Source organism: the organism of the source record quoted next, unplaced genomic scaffold, assembly GCF_019419815.1.
Source record: "Pyrus x bretschneideri cultivar Hongxiangsu unplaced genomic scaffold, Pyrus_bretschneideri_v1 Contig4, whole genome shotgun sequence".
Lineage (NCBI taxonomy): Eukaryota > Viridiplantae > Streptophyta > Magnoliopsida > Rosales > Rosaceae > Pyrus > Pyrus x bretschneideri.
This window is the reverse complement of record NW_025999723.1, coordinates 3375216-3402712: the sequence shown is the minus strand read 5'-3', so window position 1 is coordinate 3402712 and position 27497 is coordinate 3375216. Positions and strand designations below refer to the sequence as shown.

The 27497-nt window shown below is 36.0% G+C and overlaps 5 protein-coding genes across 7 annotated transcripts; 1 reads left to right on the top strand and 4 right to left on the bottom strand.

Annotated features, from left to right (window-relative positions):
- Window positions 1-2889: 2889 nt before the first annotated feature.
- LOC103938651 lies at window positions 2890-3504 on the bottom strand. Its single transcript, XM_048564873.1, has 2 exons — window positions 3196-3504; window positions 2890-3039 (listed from the first exon to the last, which is right to left on the bottom strand). Exons 1-2 carry the CDS (start codon window positions 3502-3504, stop codon window positions 2890-2892), a joined length of 459 nt encoding a protein of 152 aa, XP_048420830.1.
- Window positions 3505-4787: 1283 nt separating this feature from the next.
- On the bottom strand, window positions 4788-9544 carry LOC103961982 (AT-hook motif nuclear-localized protein 7-like). The gene is made up of 5 exons (XM_009374642.2): window positions 8685-9544; window positions 7471-7538; window positions 7045-7176; window positions 5581-5742; window positions 4788-5428 (listed from the first exon to the last, which is right to left on the bottom strand). The coding sequence occupies exons 1-5, from the start codon at window positions 9052-9054 to the stop codon at window positions 5132-5134; spliced, it is 1029 nt and encodes a 342-aa protein (XP_009372917.2). The 5' UTR covers window positions 9055-9544; the 3' UTR covers window positions 4788-5131.
- A 656-nt stretch (window positions 9545-10200) lies between these two features.
- On the bottom strand, window positions 10201-14689 carry LOC103961983 (65-kDa microtubule-associated protein 3-like). 2 transcript variants are annotated; one of them, XM_048564933.1, is made up of 14 exons: window positions 14530-14689; window positions 13927-14014; window positions 13582-13788; window positions 13200-13448; window positions 12879-13088; window positions 12636-12791; window positions 12387-12546; window positions 12143-12294; window positions 11973-12060; window positions 11713-11786; window positions 11518-11592; window positions 11159-11432; window positions 10712-10801; window positions 10201-10618 (listed from the first exon to the last, which is right to left on the bottom strand). In XM_048564933.1, the coding sequence occupies exons 2-14, from the start codon at window positions 13996-13998 to the stop codon at window positions 10389-10391; spliced, it is 2037 nt and encodes a 678-aa protein (XP_048420890.1). In that variant the 5' UTR covers window positions 13999-14014; window positions 14530-14689; the 3' UTR covers window positions 10201-10388. The 2 variants fall into 2 exon arrangements, with proteins under 2 accessions (XP_048420890.1, XP_009372918.2); XM_009374643.3 differs by having other exon boundaries at window positions 10201-10801; window positions 14530-14688.
- Window positions 14690-17361: 2672 nt separating this feature from the next.
- Window positions 17362-20477, bottom strand: LOC103938643 (protein YLS7-like). The gene is made up of 4 exons (XM_048565625.1): window positions 20149-20477; window positions 19066-19972; window positions 18597-18871; window positions 17362-18361 (listed from the first exon to the last, which is right to left on the bottom strand). Exons 2-4 carry the CDS (start codon window positions 19799-19801, stop codon window positions 17549-17551), a joined length of 1824 nt encoding a protein of 607 aa, XP_048421582.1. The 5' UTR covers window positions 19802-19972; window positions 20149-20477; the 3' UTR covers window positions 17362-17548.
- A 1342-nt stretch (window positions 20478-21819) lies between these two features.
- Window positions 21820-26235, top strand: LOC108866528 (cleavage and polyadenylation specificity factor subunit 1-like). Of its 2 annotated transcripts, none has more exons than XM_048565100.1 (6): window positions 21820-22093; window positions 22648-22801; window positions 23341-23386; window positions 23871-24016; window positions 24339-24435; window positions 25505-26235. In XM_048565100.1, the coding sequence occupies exons 1-5, from the start codon at window positions 21900-21902 to the stop codon at window positions 24429-24431; spliced, it is 633 nt and encodes a 210-aa protein (XP_048421057.1). In that variant the 5' UTR covers window positions 21820-21899; the 3' UTR covers window positions 24432-24435; window positions 25505-26235. The 2 variants fall into 2 exon arrangements, with proteins under 2 accessions (XP_048421057.1, XP_048421056.1); XM_048565099.1 differs by having other exon boundaries at window positions 21821-22093; window positions 25516-26235.
- Window positions 26236-27497: the final 1262 nt, after the last annotated feature.

Below are 27497 nucleotides of genomic sequence, written 5' to 3'. Positions count from 1 at the left end.
AGGCCAGGTCAATGTCGTTGAAGCAATTTCGAAGCAAGTTGGTAATTAAAGACATGAATATACAACCGTTACCACCAACCTTTAAATATGATTTAATTTAGACTATTCTTATTAGTCTCTTTCACATAATCACCTAATGTTGTATTTTGTCAACATCTTGCTAAGTCAATTTTAAGGGGTCAATTATTATTATTATTATCATGTGAAATAGATCAGGTTTTTCTATTGCAGTTCATCTTTTTAAAATTCGAAAAAACTCATAGATACATTTCAACTTAAAAAGAATCATTCAAATATTGATATAAATGTCATAATTTAATCAAGACATGTACATGTACTTCATTTTTGCAAAAGAAAAGAGACCAATTAGTGTTTTTTTCTTTTGAGTAAATTGTAGTAATGGTCCCTTAACTTTAACTCAATTGGAGCAATGGTCCCTCAACTAAAATCTATTACCATTGGTCCCTCAACTCATCAAAACGTGCAGCTATAATCCCTCAATCCATTACCAATGGTCACTCAACTTTAATCAAACGGGAGAACTGGTTCCTTAACTTTAACCAAATTGGAGAAATAGTCTCTTAACTTTAACCCAATTGTAGCAATAATCTTTCCAACATAACTCATTTTAACAAAATTTTGATTAAGTTGACGAAAATGACCATAGATATACATTTTGATAAGTTGAGGGACCAATGATAATAGATTTTTAGTTGAGGGACTATTGCTCCAATTAACTAAAATTGAGGAACCATTGCTACAATTTACTCTTTTCTTTTACAAGGCTGTATATATTCTAAATTATTGTAATAAATAGAGAGCGGGAATACAGACTTGGATGCAAAGAGCAGATACAATATCTTGAGCAACCGTCGTATCGCACGTATAACAACTTGCCCATAGTCAAGTAATACTTTCAATATTGAAAGAACCGAAATTTTCGGCTTGTGTTGATTTAAAGAAAAAGGCCAAAAGAAAGGAGAAGACAACAAAGTTCCATAAATCCAGGAATAGTGATGTGGATGTGATGACATAAGAGGGAAGGAAAAGGAGAGGATGAGAAGGATCCATGTGATGTTCTTGTTTGGTACAATTGTCTTTTCATTAAACTAATGAAGAAAGAGGCCGCTTCTAAAAAAAAAAAAAAAAAAAAAAAACAAAAAACATGAAGAAAGAGGCCCTACAATATAGAGAAAATTTTCAATAGTTCAGAAACACAGTTTTAAAAAAAAAAATCACAAAACTAATGAAGAAAGAGGTCGCTTCTAAAAGAAAAGAAAAAAAGAAGAAGAAAGAGACCTTACAATATAGAGAAATTTTTCAATAGGTAATAAACACAGTTTAATAAAAATAAATAAAAAAAAAAGAAAGAAAGAGGCCCTACAACATAGAGAAGTTTTTCAATAGGTCAGAAACGCGGTTTTGGTATGTCACGTGTTATAATACAAGTAGTTGGATACTTGAAAAAATAAAATCAATCATTTGTATTATGACATTTGGTGTACCATGCCCTGTTTCGACACATTAAACAATTTCTACATAATATGGTTGAGAATAAGCTTTCACATTATACAGAACATCATATCCTCCTCTCAGACCATCTCTAATCGAAAGGTCCAAAGGGCCGAAAAATGCCAAAAACCGTCTTCAACCGAGAGCTAGATCAGATGGCTCGTGGGCCCCACGAAATCTAAAAGGGCCAAAGGGCCAACTTGTTGGCCCAATCCAGCCAGCCAACCAGCTCCGGGCTTGGCCAGAAATCATAGCATTTCTGTCGATTATAACCGACATGAATATATTTATGTTAAATATATTCCTATCGGTTATATCCAACAGGAATGCTAAGCCAAATTTCAAATGCAATGGCTAACTGACGTCAGCTAGCCGTTATTTTTTATTTTTTATTTATTTTACAGTTTGATTTTATTTATTTATATTTTTTTAACAATTTTTTTTTCCTATAACTTCTATTTTTAAATTCTATTTTTTTCTATAACTTCTATTTTACATAATTTGTTTCATATATATTTTTTTAAAATTCTATTTTTTTTCCTAGAACTTCTATTTTACAAAATTTGTTTCATTTTTTTTTAAATTCTATTTTTTCCTATAACTTTCTAAGTCATTATACAACATTAAATTAAATTAAGTAACATGAAACAACATTAAAGAATATGAAACAACAATAAATAACATTAACCAACATAAAAATTATACAACATAAAAAAAAACATTTACCAACATGAAACTTAAACAACATTTTAAAAAACATTTAACAACATAAAACTTAAACGCCTACTCCATGCTTCTTTTGGCCCAAAGATGTGCAACAAGATCTTGTTGTAGGTACTTGTTTGTGGCATGGGAATGTATCATCCTATAGCGCCTCATGTACTCGTTTATAGAGATACTACCAGTTCTTGGATTGAAAGGAAAATTAGGCTCATCATATATTTTTGCACGAGCCCTTCTTGACCTATTTGGATCCTTTTGGTAGTCATCGGACTCTCCATCAATATACCCATCTCGCTCATCCTCCACAATCATGTTGTGTAAACTCTCAACATCTTTCTAGTATGCCTCTTGGTGTAAGGTAAAACACTTTTTGGCATCATTTTTAGGGTTTGGGATTGCTTGGACAAGTGTCGCCTACTTTGGGTAAATGCCATCTGCCAAGTAATACCCCATATTGCATCGACGACCGTTAATGTAGTAGTCAAGTTAAAGTGATTTACCTTCCGTCAAGTTATTGAAGAAGGGTGAACAACCAAGAACTGTAATGTCATTTTGGGATCCAGAGACTTCAAAGAAAGCATGTCAGATCCATGTGTCATACGAGGCAACTGCCTCTAACATAATAGTTGACTTTCTTGACCTTCTGCTAAAGCCTCATTGCCATCCGATGGGATAATTCTTCCAATTCCAATGCATGCAGTCTAATGACCCTATGATGCCCGGAAACCCACGGTCTTTAGCTTTGTGAAAGAGCCGATCCATATATTCTTGATTTGGCTTCCGGAGGTACTCTTCTTTGTAAAGCTGAATAATTGTGTTACAGAATTCAACAAGAGTATCAAGGCATGTAGACTCAGACATACCATGGATTTCTTCCATCGAATCAGCTGGGGAGCCATAGGCCATCATTCATAGTGCAACAATAATCTTTTGATGAGGTGAGAAACCAGAGCAGCCTACTCTGTCCAGCTTCTGTTGAAAATATGGGTTGACATGATGGACATCATAAAGTACACGCTTGAAGACATGACGCCTCATCCTAAAACGACGTCTGAAATCATCTTCTGTGTACATCGAGTTGGGGTTGAAGTAGTTGTTCATTAGATTGGCATGCGTCATCGCTCTGTTTCGTGGTTTGTAAAAGCGACCAGCAACAGAGCCACCACATTGAGGTTGTTCCTCAGTTGGTTGACACACCATGGCTGCCACATATTGTTTGTTGCGCCATGCTTCATCTTCTTCATCAAACTCCTCATCTTCTCGTCTCATTTGTGCCCATTTTTATTCCAAATCGGAATTGGATGAGGACCCCTAATTGGAATTTGAAGAGGATCCAAAGTTGGAATTCATTGTAAACTTGAATTGAAAGAAATTGAATTAAAAGAGATTGAATTGAAAGAGATTGAAATGAAATAGATTGAATTCAAAGGTGTGTGAATTATAGCCCAATATCCAATCTATTTATAGCAAAAAAAATTCAAATCCAACAGCTAGCTAACATCATATAGCTATTGGATTTGAATTTGATTTTTTTTTTCGGCCAAAATTTTAAAAAAAAATATTAAAAAATTCTCATTTTTTTCCTAAAAATTTAAGTTGTTGTAATTTTTAAATTTAATTTGTAGTTTTTAAATTTAAGTTGTAGTTTTTAATCATAAGTTGTAGTTTTTTAAATTTAAGTTATTGTAGTTTTTAAATTTAAATAATAAATTATGTTTGGCCCTATGAATTTTTGGCTCTCGGTTGGAGACCGTTTTTTATGACAGGACTAAAACGAGCCCTATAGCCATTTGGTTCTCGGTTGGAGATGGAGGCAAATATGACAATATAATGTTCATTAAAATATTAATATCTTGAGGGTAAAAGGGTTCGTTTGAACCCTCTTGCCAGCCTTCGGTTGGAAATGATCTCATCTTTTGCTACATAAATAAAGCTTTCCACCCTCACCCTTCATCCATCGATACAAGCTTGCTTTTAAATCTCTCTCACACATACCTTCATAATGCTTGGTTCCACGCTAGAATTAATCACACAGGCAGCTTCCAACTCCGTGTTCATCTTCTGCATCTGCAACTTGATCATAGTCGTTATCCTCGTGGGATCAAAACCCGTCTCCAACAACGATGAACGAAGCAAAATTCGCATCACAAAGCCCGCCAGCAACCGTGCGGACGATGAACAAGGCATGGAGGCCAAACACGTGTGGAAGGAGAAGAATGGCTTGATGCAGGTCAGTGAATTAGTGTCCAATGAACAGAATGCATCAGCCGACGATGGTAAATTCAGCAGCACCGATGGAGACAGCGACTATGATGAAACTGACACTGATGACGAGCTGAGATCGAGAGCAGAAGAGTTTATAGAAAAGGTTAATAAGGCATGGAAGGCAGAAGTACTGAGAACTTCATGCGTATTCTAGGCAGCAATCTTGTGGTGCAGTAATGAAACTCTACTGTAGCAATGTAAAGAAAAATCATTCAAAGAGAATGTACTATAAGAAAAAAGCACTTACGCTCATAAGCACTTTTGAATGTTTAAGCACTTAAAGTTCGTAAGCAAAGAGTCACAACATCCATTCATATTCCAACATTCAGATAATAAGAACTTGAAGAGATAAATGACGAGTCATGTTTTTCATACATCTAAAAATGCTACATCATACAACACTTGAAATACATGGATACAACAGCCACGTACTTGACGAGCCTGATCACGATCAGACTGACCTAAAACCTACTAAAAAAGACTACCAAATCGGGGTTAAAACGAACACAAGGTACGTTAAGCCTAGTTTGTCCTTCATAAAATAGTCAGACAAGGTTGAGAAAGCCTAGATGTCACTGAGTCTGAACAATACAATTAAGATACAACCGTCACACGAAAGGAAAAAGCATGATCAATAAGAAATTTCACAGTTCGCTTGACCAGAGCCTTTAGATTCCTCTTCCAACAACAATGATTTACTCTCAGAAGCTGAGTTCTTGTAGCTTTGCACGGGATTCAGAGAATTAGAATGATCTCCATGGAAGGAAGGAGCCATCAGAATGGGCTTTACTCCGCCATAGACCTTCATTTCTTCACCAGACACAGCATTGACAATGATAGGGACAATTGACGATGATACAGGCTCGATTCTCTGCTTCTTCGGCTTCTGTTCCAGCTGGTGACCTTGCAGAAAACTGCCCACCACAACCTGATGCAGTCAAAACAGTTCGGAGGAAAAGCATTAATTACAGAATTAGTGTTAGAGAGTAAACTACATTGCCACAACCAATTTCTAACACAATATCGAAGTACTAGATTATTGATGGTCAAAATTACTATATAATTGTATAATGATGTTACCTGCACGGGGCCAGCAGCGATCAGCATACCAGCAAGTCCACCCCCAACCACTCTACCGTCTGGACCTGCCAAAGCAACACTCATGCCACCGGATCTGCTCTTTGTTCCTGCATTCTCAGTTGGTATATACGATCCCGACAAGGAAAGTATCTCAAAGCGGCCCTGTAAAATCAGCAAAAAGAATTTGAGATGTTCTCCTGAGCAACCATGACGTATATACTGTCTTTTCTTCAAGAGAGAGAGCTTCCATGATCATAAAGAAAATACTACTGAAGGTTCTGTTCTTATATATAGAGTGATTTTAATCAAAACACGGCAAGCACGAGACCGATTATGTAAAGAGAAATTTTATTTGAATCTATATAACCTCTTTCTACACCCAATTTAAATTTTAAATGTTAATTGTCTTTTTTATCCTCATGTATAATTACCATCAAGTACAACATGAAATTAATAATAAAACTTAAATTTATCAACAAACACACACCGTATAATTAAACCTACCATCACTCCTTGTTTATCCTACATTCATTCGAGTTCAAACCCTAATAGCTGTTGCAGACACCAAATTTCTTGGATGCTAAACCCTTTCTATGGGTAGAAGTGTTAATAAATTGTTTGGCATATTAGAAAGAATAAACTGTTTCTTTGGTATTACAATTTGTTGCTGTGCTAGTTTGTCCTCCCATATTAAGCAAGCATTAGTTACCGTGCTCTCTGACCTTTCATGATTAAGTTGTTAGCCCATGAAAATTGAGGCCTTTGTTTTACTAGGAAGATTATACGAAAAAGATCAAATAAGATGCACGCATAAGAGATGCCATAAGAGTTGGAAATTTGAAACTTCATGAAAAAATTAAATAAGATGCAGTGAAGCAATTGGTAGGAAAATTCAGAGAAAAATTTCAAAAAGCTGTATCACTAAAGAGCTAAAAGCTAAGAGGAAACAAGGGACTAAAAGCTCTGTTTCAAAGAGCTCAAGGTGGGGAGGGGAGAGAAAGGACCGAAAAGATTTTTGATCTCGAGTTTCCTTGAAAACACAACCTTTGAAGTATCTTCTTATGCTCAAGAAAATCTATTACTCCTACATGCAAATAAAACCACGGGGAGATGAATATCAAGAAAACAAGAAATTTAAAAGTGTTAGGTTTTAAGAAGATTCATAAACAAGTAGAAACTTCACCAAATTATTTAGTTTGGGATTTTATTTTTTAAATGGGTGTAAAAATAAATCTACATTTTGAATTGGGTTTGGGAGGGTATTTAGATAATAATTTTGGGTTTAAAGAGATATTAATTCTTTAATTAAAAATAACAAGGGTTTAAAGAGTAAGTTGGGTGTAAAAAGAAGTTACATGAGTTCAAATAAAATTTCCCTTATGTAAATAGCTTGCAGCTATGAACTTACATTGATACAGTAATAACTAATAACAGATAATTTCAAAGACGGCCACACCGCCATACCTCATATGTTAAAGTACCCCCAGAAGAACTGGCCTGCCTAAGTGTAACATTTGAAATGGTACCATTTGCAGAAAGTATGCAAATAGCTCGAGCTCCTTGTTGAGAGAATGACATGATCTTCATTGTAACATCCTGCAAGAACCAGAATTAGTATCAGAAATCAAGTAAAAGTACAACCCTGATCAAAGCAATAACACTGGAACTCATCCTTTACAAATCTTGAGATAAGGGACCCGAATCAACTTTCTAGCTTGTAATTTTGTTTGATGTTGTTATTTGCTCGTTTTTTAAACGTCTACAAGAATAATAACTGGTTTCATGAATTCTACGATGAAAACCTTTTGTTATCGATTAGAATAGTTGACACAACAGTTTTGTACTGACACGAGTTTTTTTCTTCACATATAACAATTTTCTGATGCATACCTCGCCAGAATGGACAGTAAGGATGTGAGGTGTAAAGTTCGCACCAACCGAGTACGCAATTTTCTCACCTACACAAAAAAAATTAAAAACCGTCAGTAAATCCCAAATCAAATGATCATTTTAAATTGGAATTTTCATAATTAAACGCCCAGAAGTATCCCAATTAGAATTCAAAATGCTAGTTTAATGATCTAATCACCAAAGCAATCAAAAAGACAAAACATTAACAAACAGGAAAAGTCTCATCTAATGAAAACAATACTCGTAAACCTGAAAACGACAATGCCAGGAGATAATTTGTTAGGATAGAGGGTCAAGATGAACAAAGCCCGGAAATTGTTGCCTAGTTCACAAGACGAAAGAATCACCTCAAACCAAAATGATTAACTAATATTTAAAACCCCATTAATTTCATAACAAAGGTCATAGTTTACGCCTAACGGTAATCCTCAGGAGACAGGAGCTTTGAACATAAGGTGAGGTTTCAAAAGTGGAATGGTCAGATTGAAAAGAGTGGTTAACGTCAAAACTGACCCCAAAACATATTAAAATTGTAATTAGGAGCATATAAACCAGGTGTTTATATCACAATTCCCTGCTTGTGCTTTCTAGTTTCTTCATTCTTTTTCTCTTTTCTTTCTTATCTGGTGCAAATTAGACCCGAGTCAGCAGGTGATTAAGAGGTGACCTAATTAGGCAAGTCTAATCCAGGCACGTCAGCCTAATTAGTATACTCTACCTATTGGACAAGCTAGCTACCTCAATCATTCTCTCATTCTGTTTCCTAAAGGCAAAGAGAGTATAATATAAATTGCAGTAGCCAGCAGAAAAAATCAGTAATTCCAATCCACATAAAACACCATTTACTTCCAGATCTGACAAGGGAATCTGATCACAAAGGGTCCACTTGCAAACCAAATCCAACCAACATTCCCTTCAAATCTCACTCTAAAAACACAAATCCAATCCCAAAATTCACACACACAGCAGTAAACATGATACAATCTGTTGACGGGGATTTCTGAATCTGCGTCATTACGCTCAATAAAAAAACGCTGATCCAAAAGTCCCCGTCAACAGTGTCAGAGCTACAACAACAGATCATGATCATTTCATCCCAAATGTAAAACAGTAAAAACGGTAACCAACATTAACCGAAAGTCAAAATTTTCAAAGCTTTTATTTAAAAGGGTTGTTTCGTTTCATTTCGTTACCTGAGTTCTCAAACACGTCATGCTTGTGAGACTTCTTGATCGAGTCAACGGGCTTGCCTCTGCCCCTCTTCCAGGCGGAGAACTCTCCGGTCAGCGGAATCGACGACGAAATCGGCATCGGGGACAATGCCGACGACGGGAGGGGCTTGCTGTCGGGTCCGTACTTCCTAGGCCTGCCCCTCTTCTTCTTTCCATCCGTACCGATCCCGGTCAAGCTCATCGGCGAAGCCGTCGGAGCTGCCGCCGTTGTGGGTCCCCCAGATGGGCTAGGGTTTTCATTTCTTGGGGCAATCCTGTAATCATCTGGAGCGTTCTCACCGCTCACCGCTACACCAGAAAACAAATTCTTGTCTTTCTCCTCCATTTGCATATGCAAATTTGCAGACACACAAAAACCACCCAAAACCCTAAAAAATCTTAAACCCTATAAACACTTGAAACCCTAGAATCTACCAATTAAAGTCTGCAACTTTAGGAAGCAAAAAAAAAAAAAAAAAAAAAAACCAGAAAATAATTTAACTGAAAAACAAAAACTTGAGCAGATTCTGTTAAAGAAGGCTAGAAAGTTCCAAACTTTCAAACAATTTGGAACCCAGAAACAAAAAGTCGTCTCTAAATGCAGAAAGCTGAAGAACTCAGTGCTGCAACTCCTCCAGTTCTGAAGCTTGTCTCCACCATTGCAGAGAAAGCAGAAAGCTTCAATGGCAGAAACTGAAATTTCAGTAAAAAAATTATAAACCACTTCAAAGAAATTACAAGGAAACAGGCAACATTGATTTCAGAAATACTTCTGAGAAATGTGAATTTAGGGTTTTGCAGGAAAAGGAGGAGAAATAAATAAAGTATAAAAATTTGGAAAATTATAAATAAAAATGAAATTGTTATAATTAAATATTGATGAAATTTAATAAAAAATTAATATTCTAATTGCAAATGCAAAGTATAAATTTTAGTTAAGAAAATGTTTCACGTCCGTCTTGGTAATTTAATAAAGGTGAATTTAATAAATGGACAATGATACTAAATTTGAATATTAAAGAAAAACAATCAAGTTTTGTTTGAGAAAAGAAAAGGGCTTTTCTATTTTTTATTACCATTTATTTATTTAAAGTTGTATAAATAAATATTTCTCTCAAAGCTGTAAAGCTAACGTTAAGAGCTACACCAATTTTCCAACTACTGACAACTTCTTTGTCTTTTCAGAAAATTAAACTTTGACTGGAAGATTTTAATTTGAACTAAACACCCTTTTAGTTTTAGGTATCTACTGTTAATGCCATTTGTAAATAAAATATGCCCTTCAAAAAAATACAACCAAAATCAAAATTTCAAGAAAAATTTGCGAAAAACAGCCAAATCACGTGTTCTACTATATTTGCTCTTACAAAACATAATCATTGTATATTAGTTGTCCATCTTATACAAAAACATTAATTCGTATTAAATATGAGAGTTACCTCGATCAGACAGCTCAACTAAAATTTCTTTAGAACAAACCATAAAATCAAAACAGAGATTAGAAACTTAATGATCACATTAATCAACAGGGAAGAGGTTTAGACATTCTTAGACTATGTACATAAAACCAGGAAAGCCAATTACAATTGACTTAAAAACAAAAAAATTCCATGCAAAAGGGAAAAGAAATGCTAAAACAGCAATTTTAACTCTCAAAATCTCACCAAACTTTAACTAATTAACCTATCAAACTTGTATCATTGGCTTCACATGTGTTTTAGGGAGCACAAATCCAGCTCTTCTTTCCTCGAACGAGTACTCAATCTCCTCAGGAATCTCTTGGACTAAGTTGGTAGCAAATGGAATTGGTGGAGGAGGAGGAGCTGGTGTCATAGCTGTCTGCATGGGAACTGACACCGTTGATGGTGTCGTTGGCACGAAGATTGGCATTACCTTGGGCGTCTTGTTCGCTTCTTCTGCAACAGTTCTAGGCTTCAGAGGAGTAGTAGCGAAAGTGACATTTTCTGTTGGAATGGAAACGGGAACAGAAATGGGGGAGAAGGGTTTACGAGTCGTTGGTGTCTCCACTTCAGAAGCATTTGGAGCACCAAAAGAGTGCTTTTTAACAGGAAGTCCAGCAACATCTAAGCCTCGTCTACCTGCATAAGCAAAGACGTGGATAAAGATATATTAAAATTTGATTGTTAGCATGTTTTCGTATGATGTCTGGAAAGCAGGCTTTTTATATCGAAGCACTAGACAGCAACATAGATATGGTGTTCCGGTGTCATGCCTCATGTTTTGTTTAAAATGAAATCAACAGAAGCTTCTGAAACACCGGCACAACGAAGAATAATACAAACATGTTTTTAGGTACTACTACCAGAGTCAGAGTCCCCCCCTGCAAGGAAACAGACGGTGAATAACCTTCAAAGCAACTAAATATATCTTTTTTATTTTCAATACTCTCATTTGTCAACCAGACACAAATGAGAACTATTGGAGAAGAGATTAACCTGTGGACAAGGATGAAAAGCTATCATCCAGATGATTGTTTAATTGCTCGTTTTGGTGGACTCGGTCACCCTTTCTTGAACGCGGACGCGGAGTACCTTTGACGGAGTGAAGTGGATCGGGTTTTGGAGCTTGCATTGAAAGTCTTCTATTGCTTGCACCTCCAGTTGACATTCTTGAACCCTTCTTTACACTCTGAGGTTTCGATGGACTTGGCTTTGACCCATAAAGTGCCTCTTGTTCAGCTATCAACTGACCCTGAATCTTTTTCTGGTCCTGAAAATGGGAGATGAATAGTTGTTACACGGTTCACAGTAAGATCTTCAAAGAAATATGTCCAAGAGAAACTGCTGGGCCATACCCGCTGCCTTCGACGTTCTTGCTCCTTCTCCTCCCGTAATATAGTATACTCTTCAAGCATGGAAAGAAGACGAATCTGAACAGAAGTTGAAAACAATAAAAATTGTTCCAGAATTTGCATGTGTGAAAACAAAAAAATAAACTCAACTGGAATAGACCTCCTAGAGATTTCAGAAATACAAGGGAAGCAACTTACACCATCATATGTAAACTCAATGCCCCTCTCCTTCTCCCATGATATGGTTTTTGAAGCCAATGCATCCACCATTGCTGTATAAAAAACAGGATCCGTGTAAAAACACATTTAAAATTAAAAAAATGACAGAAAAAACTGAAACCAGCAGAAATATCATCAAAATGATATTCTTGACCAAAGCACAGTTTTGTAACAGTTTCATATATGGGCTAGTCTAGCATTATTAACCAAGGGTGCCATTTTACAAATGCGGTCAATACCTGGAAGTTTATTAACCAAAGCACGTGCTTTCTCAGCACGCTTGAGAGTAAGATGAGCTCCTCTTCCAGCATTGTATCGGTTTTCATCCTACACGAATGCAAAAAGGAACAAGTAAGCAAAGGGATTTCAATGTTGTGAAGTAAGTGACATGGTGATGGAAACAACTAACCCTGTTGTACTCCTCGAGCCAGCACTCTTCATCACAAGCAAACAACCACTTCTCAACTTTTTCAAGTATGTCTTTCCTGCTAAAAGCTTCCTCTTTAACCTTTGAAACCTGAAGCTCAATTTGATCGAGGACACAGGCAGGGTCCACATCTCCTGCACAAGTAAAAATGATGCACAAGTTCAAGGACAATTACGTAGGAATTTTTTGTTACCTCATGATATGCTATTAAGAATTTAAGATTCACCTGATTCTATAGCTTCAATTACGTAGTCAATTGCATTATCTGCTTCTAGGACCATGTGTGTCTTTCTACAGATTTCCTCTAGCTCTGATCTCTTCTTAAGAACAAGCTCCTTCATTTTACTTGATTTCAACTCTTCCAACCGAGACACTTCTGCCTCAACCTGCACAATAGATTTCCAAATGAATACTTGACAACTATACTGATCCAATAGTATGAAATAATACAGAGTTACAACATAAAAAAACTCACATAATTGATAAAGTCCACAGATAGTGTATTTGGTTCAGTTATCTCATGTTCTGATGCAGCTATATTGCAGGTTATATTCTGAAACATCTGTTGTTCCTCAATTGGCGTATCCATCAAGTTCCACAGCTCTAACATGGTAGTTGCAAGATCTTGAAGCTGTCAGAGATTAGGAGGTTAATATCATTCAATTAAATGCACATAACTTCGACTAAAAACTAAAAAACGACAAAGAACATTCTTTACCCTCTGCATTCTCTGTAATTTAACCTCCCGCAATTTTTGTATTGCAGCAGCCAATCGCTGAATTGTATCATTACTTATATTCTTGCTTCCTGCGGAATCAACTAAACTGGGATGTACCTCACTAATTGTCTGTTTGTAGTCCATACCAAGAACTGAGCAAAATGAGTTCAATGTACACAGGTGGTCCTGTATCTGCTTAAGCCGATCACTCTGCACAGCAAGAAAGAGCAGATACATGAGGAATTGAAGAGCATAAAAGAATACAAAATCAGATTAAGATGATATGCAGATGGAAAGGAAATTGAAAAAATAACTCCCAACCTTCTCAGTTTGGAGTGCATGTAGCTGTCTGTGCAATTCTTCAAGCCTTCTCAATGACAAATCAGTTTCATCCACACCCGGTTTAGAACTGTAATCTATGCTTCCATTAATCTCACTTGAAATTTTCCGTATCTCCTCTAGAACTTCCAGAAAGTTATTTTTTCTGTCACATTTTCTTTTCTTCATCTCCTCCAGCTGTGGGATTATTTTGCTGAGCTCTTCCTTCAAACTTCCGGCATTTTGATCAGACTGAAATGATAAAGCAATTTGTAAATAATTCTGATTTTAAGCAATAGTCTTCTTAACTTCGATGGGAACGGGACATTTAAACTATTTATCTATAAAAACAATAACAGTTATCCACCAAACAGTCCATCCTGACCTGTCTAATATGTACCGGTCGCTCCCCCATTGCAGAACATATTGCCGCAAGTTCTGCTTCCGAATCAGCAATTGCCTGCCGTAGCTGTGCCCTACACCGATTTGCCTGATCTACCTTTCTTCTGTATACTTCTAGACATTCCTGCTCAAGCTCAAGCAACATCTTATCCCTATCTTTGTCAGTCTCTCCGACTTCATTCCAAATTATCTACAATTTTCGTATTAGACAAGAAACAAATTGAGATTAGTACTTTCGAGTACTCCAATTTCCATAAAAAATAAAATAAAATAAAAACAGAAAAAACTAGACAAATTTTCTTTCGATATTTAGAGATTCATGTGATACCTGAAGCTCATATAGAAGTGATCCACATGTTGTTTCCATTTGCAGAAGCTGCTCACTTTGGAGATTAGACATATTGAAGCAGTGCTACCTGCCATAAACAATTTTCACCATCAAACCCTAACTATATGCATTGCATAAATTGACCATAAAATTCTTAAAAATCTCTAAATAGCAACAAAATATATGGAAAAAGCTAAAAAGCAACAGAACCCTAGATTCCTCGAAACCCAGACAAAAATATCTCGAACTGCAGGTTTCTCCCAAAATTTTGGAGAAAAAGAAAATTAGATCACCAATTCTAGTCCATATTAGGTCAGATTTCTGTGTAAACACCAAATTCTAAAATTGAATGGAAAATTCTCTATTCTACAAATAATTCCCAAGCAATTTAGCTCAAAGAAATTAAAATCAAAAGAACCAACCAGACCACAGGCGACAAAATCAACTAGAAGAAGCTGAGGAATTTTTTTTTCAACAATTCAAAAAATTGTTATCAAAATTCAAAATTTCAAATTTCAAATTCTTTCTCGAGAACCAAACGGGGAACTGGGGAAAATTGAAGAAAAATAACGAAGACGGGAAGAGGAAAACCCGGAAACAAACCTGAGAGAGCAAGTCAACGAGCATCAATTTTCTATCTGCTGTATGGATTTTCTTGCCACAGCAGAGGCCGGCGATTGGAGGATTTTCCCGAGAAAATGTGGGTTTCGTTTCGTTTTTCTTCTCTTGGAAACTTTGGGGGAAAAAGGTAGGATTTGGGGTTTGAATTTTAATGGAGATGTGAGATGTTTAGAGAGAGAGAGAGAGAGAGAGAGAGAGAGAGAGAGAGAGAAGCCGTTTGAATGTGGAGAAAAGAGGACCGTTGAAGAACGCAGGGGGGGCTTGTTAAAGATTTGTTTTTTAATGATTCTCCGGGACGAAGCAGGTCACGCACCAACGGCATTTGAATTTCAAATTTTCAGGAGATGACTCGGATTGCTGTAGTCGATTTATCGCTGCTGTGAGACCATCAGATGTGAAATTTTTAACATAAAATTTAAATTTTGACAGTTTTAAAATTTTATTCTTCAATCAATTTGTCAAATTAAATTATTATTTTATAAAATAAATTATTAAACTAATTAAAATTTAATAAATAACATTTAAAGTTTAATTAATAATCTGTTCACCTTCCTTGATTGACAAGAAAAAAAAAGTATGATAATTACATTGGTCAACTCAACATTAATTATAATAAATGATTAAACTAATTAAAAATCAATAAAATACATTTGATAATTAATAATAATAAAAATTTTGAAACTGCTGTCAAATTTGACAGCAACTTCTTTTGCTGTCAATCCATGTCATCGCTACATAGAATTTGGCATCTCGGTTGGAGAATATTAGTGTGATATTTTTTTACTGTTATAGCTAATGTGTACATTTTAACATCTCCTTTAAAGATGCTCTAATATGTATTTGTCCAATGGAGTTTTGTCATTTGTGTTTAATTTTAAATAAAAAATTTAAAATAATTTATGACTGCACGATATACGATAAACGGTTAGTATGTGAGGATTCTTAAAATTCTACAATTTGGATATGGATGGGATCCAAATTAGAAAAATTGGATATAAGATTGTGAAAGGAAATTAATATTTTTCAAAAACATAATCTAAGGTATACCAAATTTGAAAATGATACTGGATCAATGCAACAATAAATATGAAAATAAATACTTAAATAAGATTTATCTATCTCATTTCCTTTTTTTTTTTTTTTGGTAAAAAAAATGGTAGTAGTGGGTTACCACTTCGAGCCGGATCGCTGTTTTTACGAAAAGCTCTCCCCAAGAGGTTTTTTTACAAGCGGATGATCGAACCTCTGACCTCCCTCAGACCATATCCAATGATGGGCTAAATGCTAAATTTTCCCTCAAATTCACCCCCCCCCAAACACTCTCCAACCCATGCTAAAACTTTGGGCTAAATGCCAAATGCCAAAGGTGGGCCAAATACCCCCCCAAGTGAGTGGACTCGCCGGTTGTTGGGCCAGTCTCGGCCCACCCACCCTCTAACGCGCACCACATGGTGCGCTTGCAAAGGTTTCCCGACAGGGGTGGGCCCTGCCGTCAGGTGTGTGTCGGCCACCCACAAAAACCCAACGGCCATAATTTTGATCCTATGGCTGGGCTTTAAGGACCGTTGGTTGATCCAATGGTCTAGATTCAAATTTAATTTTTTTAGAATATGTTATTTTAAAATACGTTGAATCCAACAACTGAGATCGAATATAATCAAATATAACGGTAAAAAAAAAAAAGATCTAGCAGCCCAAATTTAAATCCAACGACTAAAATAATTTAAAAAAATTATTTAACTCAAAATTCACCCAAAAACTCTATAAATACCTATGTATTTGTTCAAACATCTATACAAAACTCAATTTTCTCTTACAATTCTTCCAATTTATGTTTCTATCATTTCTTTCCATTTCCAAATTGTTAAACAGTTGGTGAATTGTAAGTTAGCCCAGGGTTGAAAGATTGGTAAAAGTTGAAGGCTTGCTTTGTGGAAAATTTAGTGATTTTTCAATATTTATCGAAATTTAAATTTTTTAGATTAAAATGTTCATAAAATTAATTTACGATAGTCTACATATTTTTTTTAAATTTAATTTAAGAAAAAAAAAAAAAAACCTAAGTTCATTCTTTAATAATCCCGAGCTAAAATTTTTGGCCATAACAATTGGAGTAGAAAATCTGTTTCTGAGCTCAAAGCTAAATTTTTCAGACTAAAATATTTGGCTTTTAACCCAACCATTAGAGATGATCTAAAGATGGTACTCAGAAGAACTGCCCAACTTATGGCCTAGCCAGCTTTTATCCACTAGACCAAACCCAAATTTAAACATATTTAAGTTGACTAGAATAGTCCGCCTCTCCTCTTCACCTATGTAGTTTAAGGTTAGACTAATCAAAGAATTTTTAGAAAAAAATTTCTAAATTGGAATGAAAATTTAAAAAGAAAGTTTCTTATTGATCAAAAGTGAAATGTATGACAGGAGTACACAACTAACAGCTTATTTAGAAAGTAGTTTCTTTTTTTTTCCTTTTTTTTTTTTTAGTACACTGATATTTTTTATACTAAAGGAAAGAAAAGTTTGGCAAAACCACACAATAGGCAATTTAATTTGGTATTGAATTCGTCATCCACGAGTTTCCAACCTAAAATTTTAAGTGAAAAGAAATATCACCTGACTATGATACTAAATGACCTATTTGGAAAGTAGTTTTAAGTGACTTCATATGCTTCTTGCAAAAACACTAGTTATGTGCTTAGCAAGCGGTTCAAAGTGCTTATTTAGGATTAACCTGCATCTTTACTAAAAATTGGTTTCAAAACTATTTTCCCCAAAAGCGCTTTTAGTCATTTGAAAACGTTTCCAAACGAGTTCTAAACAAGCCAGCACTTAATTTATTCAAAAACACATAATGGTAACTAAACTAAAATTGCTCGCAAAATACAAATTTAGCCGCTAATCCTCCTACCTATTGCAACAAATAATTACTCTACAATCATTTTCTTATATTTATAAAGACTTTAAACAAAAAAATTTACCATGCAAGCTTTGCCCCAACTCATGAAGAAGAGTTGTCGCTGCCCTCATATTCTCTCCTTATAATTTCAAGCACAAATTCGTTCCATGTATCGACCGGACCCGGCATGCACCAGTGCAAGCAATCCTGTGGCGGAGGCCTTCCGTCAGGGCCCCGCTGTGTTTTCTTATTAGGGTCGGGGCTTCTGTACGGGCCTGGATGCCCATCGTGGCGGTACTCAAAAGGTTTCGTGATGTCCATCAATTTCAACTTCGACTTGTTTGTCACACCTTTCTGAATCGCCCGGTTGAAACCCATAACTTGTTTTTCATGCATTATGTTCGTAAAGCCATTTTCCACTACTTCGCCCAGTGCAAGAGGTTTTACCTTCCCGGTGCATGATCCTCCTGTGTTCCAAGCTCCACCCTCGTAATGGTCAGGTGAATAAGAACGCACGATGGCGATCCCTGTATAATTTGGATGTCTAGCAACAGCAGTGAGAATTGTCTCGACAGATATTCCAAATGCTTCAATGTTGTTAACCTTCATAGGCCTTGATTTGTCCGGCCACCACAACTGCCCTCCCACAATCTCGTTGTCTAAGATATATACTGACTGCTTGGCGAACCAATGGCCGGAAGAGAAAATAATCACATCAAACTGTGGGATGAGATCCATGAATTTGTCATCAGGGGCATCAAGGTGGAGCTTGGCCACGCCCTCTGAAGCAAAATCAAATGCCTCGGATGTCTGCTTCACAAGCCAAGAGGACCAAATCCGGACAACAAACATAGATGTCGACTTGAAATAATAACGTTGCATTCTCTTGTTCCCCCGATTTTTTGGAACTTCTACCTGCATACACCACACAAAGATGTAAGCACCACTAGAGTTACTTAAAACAGCATTATCCGCGAAAAGGGATGGAGATGAAATTTCATAAAGCTGCTTTGCGTTTAATTCCACATGAATTTAGAGATATATAATACTAGCAGGGTTGATGAATCCAGAGTTGCAAAAATTCCATCTACCATAAGAAAAAAGCATTTAATTTGAGGTAACTAAATCATAAAAAAATTTAGACAATTACCTGCCAGAGCATGCACAACAATGACTCCATATGGTTTCGAGCAACCGAATCACCAATGAAAGCTATTGTTTTCCCCCTCATCAACTCTAGAAATTTCCTGGCATCAAAACGTGGCAGGTCACACTGAGAGGGCTTCCATCGCCAATTCTCATACTGCTTGTCAGGCCTCCCATTTCCCTGGCAATTTTGCATCTGTGTCAGGACAGGGCACGTATTGTTTGTATATACCGGTCCTGCTGAATCATAAATCCAACTTCCACTGTACAGATCACAGCCTGCATAATATGAACAGAAGTAAGTCAAATTCAAAGAAACAAGTACTTGAAAATATTATAGCAAGTAGTCAAATTTCAGCAGTACAGAAGGCTAAATTAGACATAAGTTCAATCAGAGTACAAAAGACTAAGATTATAGCAAAATGTCAAATTTGAGCATACATGAAAACATAACAAAACAACACGAAAGCTACCTGAATCAACGGAAACACCACTGGTTGCATTGTTGGGCAAATGGGAAGAAGCTGATGTAGTATCATTTGGCTTGAGTGCAGGTGCTGATATATCCTTCATCTCCTTTGTTTGCGAAACTATTGATGGATCACTTGAACTCGAGGACAGTTGTGGATTGGACTCGTCTAACAAATTCTTATCAGTTTTAATCATACTGTCATCAATTGATGAAGCGGTTGAAACTGCAGGCTCTGATGTACCAGTTGAGTTTACTGATCCAACATTTTCATTATCTGATAAACCGGATGAATTCTTTGCCACATCCGGCAGATCTTTGATCTCTCTAGTTTCTGAAACAACCAGTGAACCATCTGACCTCGAGGGTACTTGTGAATTCGACTCGGTAAGAATATTCTGATTAACAACTTTTGTTTGTGGATCAACTGAACTTTTCGGAACTTCTGAATTAGACTCCGATACCATATTCTTATCGACACTATCTACATTATTAGGAAGGGGAGCATCGTGGTTAGTGGGATTCCCTATAGAGGTAGAATAATCCAACTTCTGCATACTATCAACACCATAGAAATACCAGCTAACCGTGGAACCAATCGGGTAAGTTACTAAAACCCAAGAAGCAAAAAGTAAGAAAAAAGCCAATGCCACCCCGGAAACTACCATCCACGAAAGGGCTTTCGGGTAGGAAGTCATCGAAATCGAACCTTTGGACGAAGCCCAAGTCAATGAAGTCATCGCTTTCCAAATCAAGCAATTCGTGTGAAATAAACTATCTAGCCTAAATTAAACTACCAATGGAAAACCCCAAAAGCATGGATACAAATGGCTAAAGAAAAATCCCAACTCATCGTTTTTTTTCCAAATTAGGAAAACCCCAACTTTGAGCTCAACCTCCTCCAGCAAACCCTGAAAACATACAAAACAACTCCAGAAATTACATGTAATTCAAGCAACACAATGCTAAAAATGGAAACTTTATAATCATGCTTAATGATAATTACGTTTATAAGTAAATTTAATTACTAAAAATAGACAAACAACAATTGCTTCCAAAAGGGTATGAAGATCTAAAGAAAATATACCTTGATCAACGCTAGACGCAATAGAAGATCTTGAAGCACTTAAAAGGAAACAATAAATGGATGCATGAAGATTTGTTTACAGGGGAATTGGATTCCTGGGTAAGTGGAAACAATGGGAAACTTGGATTCCCGACCTGGAAGGTTGAATGCTTTATGTACGGAACATGGAATCAGATCAACGGCGGAGAGCTGGTGGAAATGGAAGTGGTGGATGAAGATCCGGAGAGGGGGCTTGGATTTAAAGAATGAAGATGAAAGAGAAAGATTTAGATGGGAAAAATATAATCTTGTTTATTTGAGTGATGTGCGGCAGATTGAATTAGACGAATCGTCTTCTTGGGATTTGTTTATAGTTTGAACAGGAGAGATATGTGAATATTGAAATTACTACAATGCCCTTTGGTCCGCCATGATGGTTTGTGCTGTTGATGGAAATTTAATTTTGCAAATTTCCAATTAATTATATTATTATAATTGTGTATTAGAACGTGTTTTCTGTACATTAAAAAAATCTTTCTGTATCGACTTACAATTTAATTATGGGCTATGCTTGATATTTTGCGACGGCCAATTTGTTGAAAGCTGCAAATTTAGATACACTACTTTCTTGGGGAAAAAATAAACATTACTAAATATGGACTTGTTTCGAAAGAAGTCAATCAAATTCAACAATTAATTAAGAAATTTAATGTCGACTCGTTTTCGCATTACATTTTGATGGAAGGTCACATTGAAGGAGTTAATTATATTATATTGAAAGCTAATTTATTGAAAATTCATGTTTGGTGTCGTTTAGGTTCCACTTAGATTAAGCGGTTGGCCACCGTTTTAATTAATTCTTAGACGTTTGAAAATTAAGAAATGACGACTAAACCTACTTTGGCATCCGCCCACACCTACTTGTCCTAGGTTGAGACTCACTTAGACAGAAAATAAATAAGTTTTCATGTTACATTTTTTAATAACTTGTAAGAGACTTGTTGAATAATTAGATGAATGCAAATTATATGTTTGTTTCTTATGTTTTTATTATTTTCTAATACTTTATGATCTATATATATCATTCTATTTTGCAATTAATGTATTCCAATGCAATTAAGCATTTTTTTTAAGTATAATCAACACTTATTTATACAATATATGATAATTTACTTCAATCCATCTTATACCCCTAATTCTCCAGTTAAACTCCGCCTAGCTGCCTAAGCATTAGGCTTTAGCTTGCCAGTCAACTAATGCCTAGCGTCTTTTAGAATTTTGGTAACAAGATGACTTAAAAAAAAAAAAACCTTTTTATTTAAGAAAAACTAATGAAAAGTAAAAAAAAAAACTTTAGTTTTAATGAAAAATGACAAATAAATGTGTAGTAAATAGTATCAGGAAAATGTAAAAATGTGATTTTTAATTAAAAATGAACGGTACCAAAAGTGTTTCGTTAAAACTTATTTTTATTTATTAGTTTTGAAGGAATTAATACATAATTGGAGAGGGGAGGACCAAAAAAAAAAAAAAGAAAAACCCATAATTGGGCCTTCGTTGGGCTGCCGAATACAGCAAAACGACAACAAAATAACAACACTTGACAGCCTTGAGCTCTGCCGTTACAAATATGTCCAATATTAAGAAATCAATTCCAACTAAAGATTTTCCGCCATTACAGGTTCGCTCTTTCGATTTTCTTGGCGTTCGGCCTGGAGTTTAGCTCGAATTCGCTAAATTAGTCTTTCGTAATACTGTTTTTGAATTAATTAATGATGGTTTCTATTCAAATTTTTGTTTGCATGCAGTTGGATTGCAGAATGCACGGTAATGTGGTAACGATGGCGGCATTTTCTGGCGGAGGCGGCGATGGTTCTAGAAGAAGAGATCCTATTGTCTTAGCCTTTGAAGATGCAAAAATTTCAGTTCTTGAGTTTGATGATTCAATTCATGGACTCCGTACTAGGTGTGTTAATAAAAATTAATTATTAGTCTTGCTATTTCGGTTGATGTTATATCAGTTCAAGTTTCGTTTAAGTCCAAATCGGAACACACTTGAATGTTTTTTTTTTTTTTTTGGAAGTGTTGGAGTGTTGGAGTCACGAATGTTGAATCCCGAGTAAGAATTTAATCGTGAATTTGCTAAGGGAATACTCGATGTCCTCTAGCAGACTTCTATACATCAACTAATGGGATGCGATCATACCAACTCACATGCATCGGTCCCATTTGAACTCCGAAGTTAAGCGAGTTTTGGGCGAGAGGAGTACTAGGATGGGTGACCCCACCTAGTGGGAAAAGGCTTAGAAGAAGAAGAAGACTTGAAGTTGGTTGTGTAATTTAGTGATTGAAGAGCTTTAAAGTCTCTAATCTGTAGTCTTTCTCATTATTAACTAGTTATATATTTTCCATGGTTTGCTTACTGTGTTATTACCGGAGTTTGGTTATATATATGTTTCCATAGTTTGTTTAACTGTGTTGCAAGGTGATATTAATTCATTGACGTTGACCTTTTCCCAGCTCTATGCACTGTTTTGAGGGCCCAGAATGGCTTCATTTGAGAAAAGGCAGAGAGTCATTTGCAAGAGGCCCGTTGGTTAAGGTTGATCCCCAAGGCAGGTGCGGAGGCGTTCTTGTTTATGGCTTTCAAATGATAATTCTTCAAGCTGCGCAGGTCTCTTTTGCCTCCTACACTTTGTATTTTGGTCGTCATAGTGGTACTAGCACTCTCATGGTGTCTCATGTTGAAAAATTATGGCTTAATAAGTTAGTTTTGATTCCTGATCCATTTACAATAGGATTTGGAGGGAAAAAGGAAAAACTGTTGGCTTAGCGACAGTTCTAAGCATTGGCTCCTATGCCCTTATTAGGAGCATACTCAATTGGCCTACGATATTGTGTCAACTAGTTATTGGCTCTCATATTCAACAATGTGTTGCTTAGTATTGGTCACGGTGTCTTAGGCTAAAAAAGTAAAATTTAAGAAGTTAATGCTCTATTCCTGTTTTTTAAATTGTAGGATTTGGAAGGAAAAAAGTGAAACCTTGTTGCCTTAGTTACAGTTCTAAGTGTTACCTATGCAGTATGCCTTTGTTAGTTCTGCTTTCAATTATTGGCTTGGTCATTGTGCCTCAACTCTCATGGTCCTCTAGTAGATACGTGATCTTTTTTAGAGGGTCCTCCTGTATCTCAATTTGTATATCTTCTTGTCAGGGTGGCTCTGGTTTGGTTGGGGACGATGATGGTTTTGGTTCCGAAGGTGCAACTTCTGCTCATGTTGAGTCGTCTTACATTGTTAATCTGGTAGACATGGACATGAAGCATGTATAGGATTATACATTTGTACATGGTGAGTTTGGATGTGGAATAATCTTTGGAAGAAGCAATATTTGTAAGACATTTAATAGACAAAGTTTGTATTTGGATTTGTGAACTAAAAAGATATTTGGATATGAATTCTTAGCGTGCATTATTTAATGAGACTTTAGATATTCTATGATAATGAAATTCATATGTGAATTTGAGTATTTGAAATTAACAGAATTTCATATAGGTTGCATAATTCACTCCTTATATTAATAAAAGTGTTTTTTTCCTTAAAAAAAAAAAAAATGGTTGTGGTTATCAGTATCCATATTTTCTTGTATTGCATTCCCGAGTAGGTTTGAAACAAAATAGGTTAGTTCTAATAACTTCTTGTGGCTTTTTATCTTGTAAAGTTTGACATAACGCGTGTTGTATAGGTTACATTGAGCCTGTGATGGTTATCCTTCATGAGCAGAAGCTTACTTGGGCTGGGCGTGTCTCATGGAAGCACCATACTTGTATGATTTCTGCACTTAGTATCAGCACAACTTTGAAGCAGCGTCCGCTTATATGGTCAGCTCTTGTAAGTTCCACCAAGATAAATTTATCTTCAAACTTTGAAATTACTCATTATAAATTTCTTTTCTTTATGTCCCCAACTATTTTTTTTATGTTCATAAAATTAATTTAGAGTCATTTTGATCCATAAAATCAATGTTTAAGCATTCAGCTGACTATGAAACTACGAACAAATTTTTCTTGAAAGTCTTGCATGCTTTTGCTATACTGGAGAAATGTGTATGTTTGATGCAAGTCAGATGACCTGAAAGATTATCCTTCTTAATGTGAGAATATTTGGGAAGACATCCTTACACTCGATCTATTTTTACTTATATTTGTGTCAGAATCTCCCACATGATTCCTACAAGCTGCTTGCTGTACCATCTCCAATTGGCGGTGTTCTCGTGATTAGTGCAAATTTTAATCCATTATCATAGCCAGGTAAGTTAATTTATTATAGTGGATTTATTAGCTGAAGCACATTTTTATGAGGTTTTTACCTACTTTATGCAATCATACCATGTCTTGTTTTAAGTGTCCTGAGAAAATCACAAAAATAGATAGAGAAAGTAGAAGTTTTTTTTGGGGAAAAGATTGCAAACTTGTCCTGTGGCTTAGGATAGAGTTTGCAGCTCTAAGGAAAGTGGGGGATTGGAAATTAGGAAAAGTGATCACTTTAATAATGCTTGTTCAGTAAAACTTGGCTAGAAAGTCCTAACGAATAATCAAAATTATTGGGTACAGATTGTTAAAAATAAATACTTGAACAGACAGCTTAACACTAGTGTCAGACAACACCACTCTTGTGCTTGGAAAGGTATCCTTAAGGCTAGAGATATTATCAAAATGGGGCTGAGGGGGGTTGTGGGAAATGGAGAGAGTATCCTCTTCTAGACCCATAATTGGGTTTTTCCTTTCCCTCTATCCAACTTTATTTCTCCCAGTCATGTTAATGACATCGATCTAAATGTGAAGGTGAGTCAATTCATTAATAATGGACAATGGGATAATGATCAACTTCGATCGTTAGTTGATGAGGACATTGTGAATAAAATCTATAGTTTTCCCCTCCCCTTAACTCCCCAATGCGATATGTGTTGTAGGGGGCCTAATGCAAATGGTAAGTTCTTAGTTCAGTCGGCAACTTAGATACAAAATAGTGATAATACCAATAAGAATGTAAGAGAGCTTCTTAAGAAAATGTGGAAGCTTGAACTTCCTCATAAAGTTAAAATTTTTAGTTAGCTTCTCATAATTGGAAGGCTTCATACAAGAGACAAATTATCAAGATATGTCAATAATATCTTGTCCACCTGTCCTATGTGTAATTTAGAGGATGAAAACAGATCTCATTTCTTTATAAATAGTAATTTTGCGAGGCTAGTTTGGAATTGTCAAGCTATCTCTAACAACATAAGAGTAAATCAATTTCTTCCTTTTAATGATTGGCTCAATGAATTAACTGTTAAGAATGATGCAAGTTTGTGTGATCTTAGTAAAGTTTTACTAGTTTGCTGGCAGATTTGGCAGGAGAGGAATCTTGTGGTTTTCCAAAATAAAATTCCAAACCATACATGGATCGTTAAGTCGGCCCTTAATCGAGGGAGGGAATTCATAGGTGCCAATGGTATAATTCCTGTGGTTTACAATGGTAGCAGGTCCTCTCCACCATCTTCTATCCGATGCTCCCCAGCGAATGCTCGTTTTGTTAAACTTAACTTCGATGGCTCTGTTGTGAATCAAGGTGCAGCTGTTGGGTTTGTGATTAGAAATGAGAAGGGATAGCCTATTGTTGCGGGAGCTAGATTTATTGGTCAAAACACTATTTCGGTTGCGGAATGCCTGGCGTTGAGGGATGACATGTGGATGGCTAAGGCCAAAGGTTTGGCTCGCATTATGGTGGAGCGTGATTCAAAGCTAGTGATTGAGTCTATCAGCGGAGCCTATAGCCCCTCATTGGAGATTGAAGGTCATCCTAGAGGATATTCACCGGCTTGCCAAGTCGTTTGAGGAAATTTGCAGGAAGCATGTCTTGAGGGAAGCAATTTTCTGGTAGATGCTATAACTAGTGTGGGTTATTCAGTCTTTGATTTTCATGTTTGGGTTAAAACTCTTCCTTTGGAAGCTCGTCAAGCCTTCCTCTTTGATTGTACCAAAACCGGTTGCCTTAGGGGTTTTTCTCTTTAATGTAGTTTTTTTTTATTAAAAAAATATAAAAAAAAATACATAATATAATTTGTTTATTTGCTGAAAGTTTAGGGAGAGGGGAGGCTATTCCATCTTAGGGTTAGGACATACCACAAGTCTCTTTGAGGACTTACTGAGGGGGTCTTATCCCTTTTTTTAGTTTTTACATATAATCCGCCAAGAAGAATTGTTGGCAACAAAATTCGAACCTAGGTCTTGGTCCAGCAAAAAAAAAAAATCATTACCAACTTAGCCAACCGTGATTGGCATACATTATGTAATTTGAGTAAAATTATAACATCACGTCACAATGTTTCCAATAGAATAAAATTTTGATCCACTACATGAAGAGGGAGGGAGGGGGGTGAGACTTGAGAGAGATGGTCACCTGAGTAATTAGTAAATTTGGGCACACGCGCATCGTCATGATAGGCCCACGAGGTTTATGGAACAGTGGAAAACCACTCATGCTGTCTCCGTCTGCCATTGTTTACCTCGTGCAGTTGTTTTCTAGATTCTATTAGATATATTCACCTCATATTTGATTGTTATTCTCATTGGTGGGGAAGGAGAGGACGTTCAAAGTTCACACAACGATTGACTAATTTACTTTTTACTTTGTGTTTTACAAACATTTTACCTTACTCCTCATAATCTTCTATTAACCAATAAAACAATGTAATCAATAAACATGATTTTCGAAAAGATCAAATCGAAATCAAGAGATTATAATCCACAATTTTTTGGAATTGAAAATTACATAAAAACCCAATACCCAAATCTGTCTTGAATTAATATCAGAAGTTGACTTCGTCAATACGTGTTACACAAACCACGCATCAAACGAACAAGTAAGAGACTAGGGACCAGGTTGCTCGGGCAGCAAGTTGGCGATTCAGCCGTATAGTGGGCATGTTGGAAATTCAAATAAAAACAGGCTGTAAAAGGTTGCTTCTAGCTGTTAGTTTCTTTACAGGTTGTATCCACACATGTTGCAACTACAAAGACTAAAGTTTCCTCCATGTGCTAGCTGAAATGGTGATGAAAGACAGCAAGTGTGCTGCCATGTGATGTGCTAGCAGGAAGACAGCAGTGTGCTGCTGTGTATTAGCCGAAAGAGTGTTGATTGCAAGCTGGAAAGATAGCTGCATATGTGTGCTAGACTGTCCAAAGTTCTTGCATGTGTTTTAAAGGGTGTAAAGATGTTAAACACCCCATTCATTGCATGTGTTGTTGCATTGTTTATCAATTTCTGTTTTGTATAAATAGGCCATCTTGCTAAGCTTTATAGCATCCCATCCAAATCCCATTTCCAT

Coding starts and splice junctions, on each gene's coding strand:
- LOC103938651 (XM_048564873.1), bottom strand. CDS start 3,504: ATGAGACGAGAAGATGAGGAGTTTGATGAAGAAGATGAAGCATGGCGC. Junction 3,040..3,195: donor TTCAACAGAAGCTGGACAGA/GTAGGCTGCTCT, acceptor ACAATTATTCAG/CTTTACAAAGAAGAGTACCT.
- LOC103961982 (XM_009374642.2), bottom strand. CDS start 9,054: ATGCAAATGGAGGAGAAAGACAAGAATTTGTTTTCTGGTGTAGCGGTG. Junction 7,539..8,684: donor TGACGTGTTTGAGAACTCAG/GTAACGAAATGA, acceptor TTTTTTGTGTAG/GTGAGAAAATTGCGTACTCG. Junction 7,177..7,470: donor TTACTGTCCATTCTGGCGAG/GTATGCATCAGA, acceptor TGGTTCTTGCAG/GATGTTACAATGAAGATCAT.
- LOC103961983 (XM_009374643.3), bottom strand. CDS start 13,998: ATGTCTAATCTCCAAAGTGAGCAGCTTCTGCAAATGGAAACAACATGT. Junction 13,449..13,581: donor GACCGGTACATATTAGACAG/GTCAGGATGGAC, acceptor TTATCATTTCAG/TCTGATCAAAATGCCGGAAG. Junction 12,295..12,386: donor AATTGAAGCTATAGAATCAG/GTGAATCTTAAA, acceptor TTACTTGTGCAG/GAGATGTGGACCCTGCCTGT.
- LOC103938643 (XM_048565625.1), bottom strand. CDS start 19,801: ATGACTTCATTGACTTGGGCTTCGTCCAAAGGTTCGATTTCGATGACT. Junction 18,872..19,065: donor TGGTGTTTCCGTTGATTCAG/GTAGCTTTCGTG, acceptor CATATTATGCAG/GCTGTGATCTGTACAGTGGA. Junction 18,362..18,596: donor TGTTGTGCATGCTCTGGCAG/GTAATTGTCTAA, acceptor TGGTGTATGCAG/GTAGAAGTTCCAAAAAATCG.
- LOC108866528 (XM_048565100.1), top strand. CDS start 21,900: ATGATGGTTTCTATTCAAATTTTTGTTTGCATGCAGTTGGATTGCAGA. Junction 23,387..23,870: donor TGATGGTTTTGGTTCCGAAG/GTGCAACTTCTG, acceptor CGTGTTGTATAG/GTTACATTGAGCCTGTGATG. Junction 24,017..24,338: donor CGCTTATATGGTCAGCTCTT/GTAAGTTCCACC, acceptor TATTTGTGTCAG/AATCTCCCACATGATTCCTA.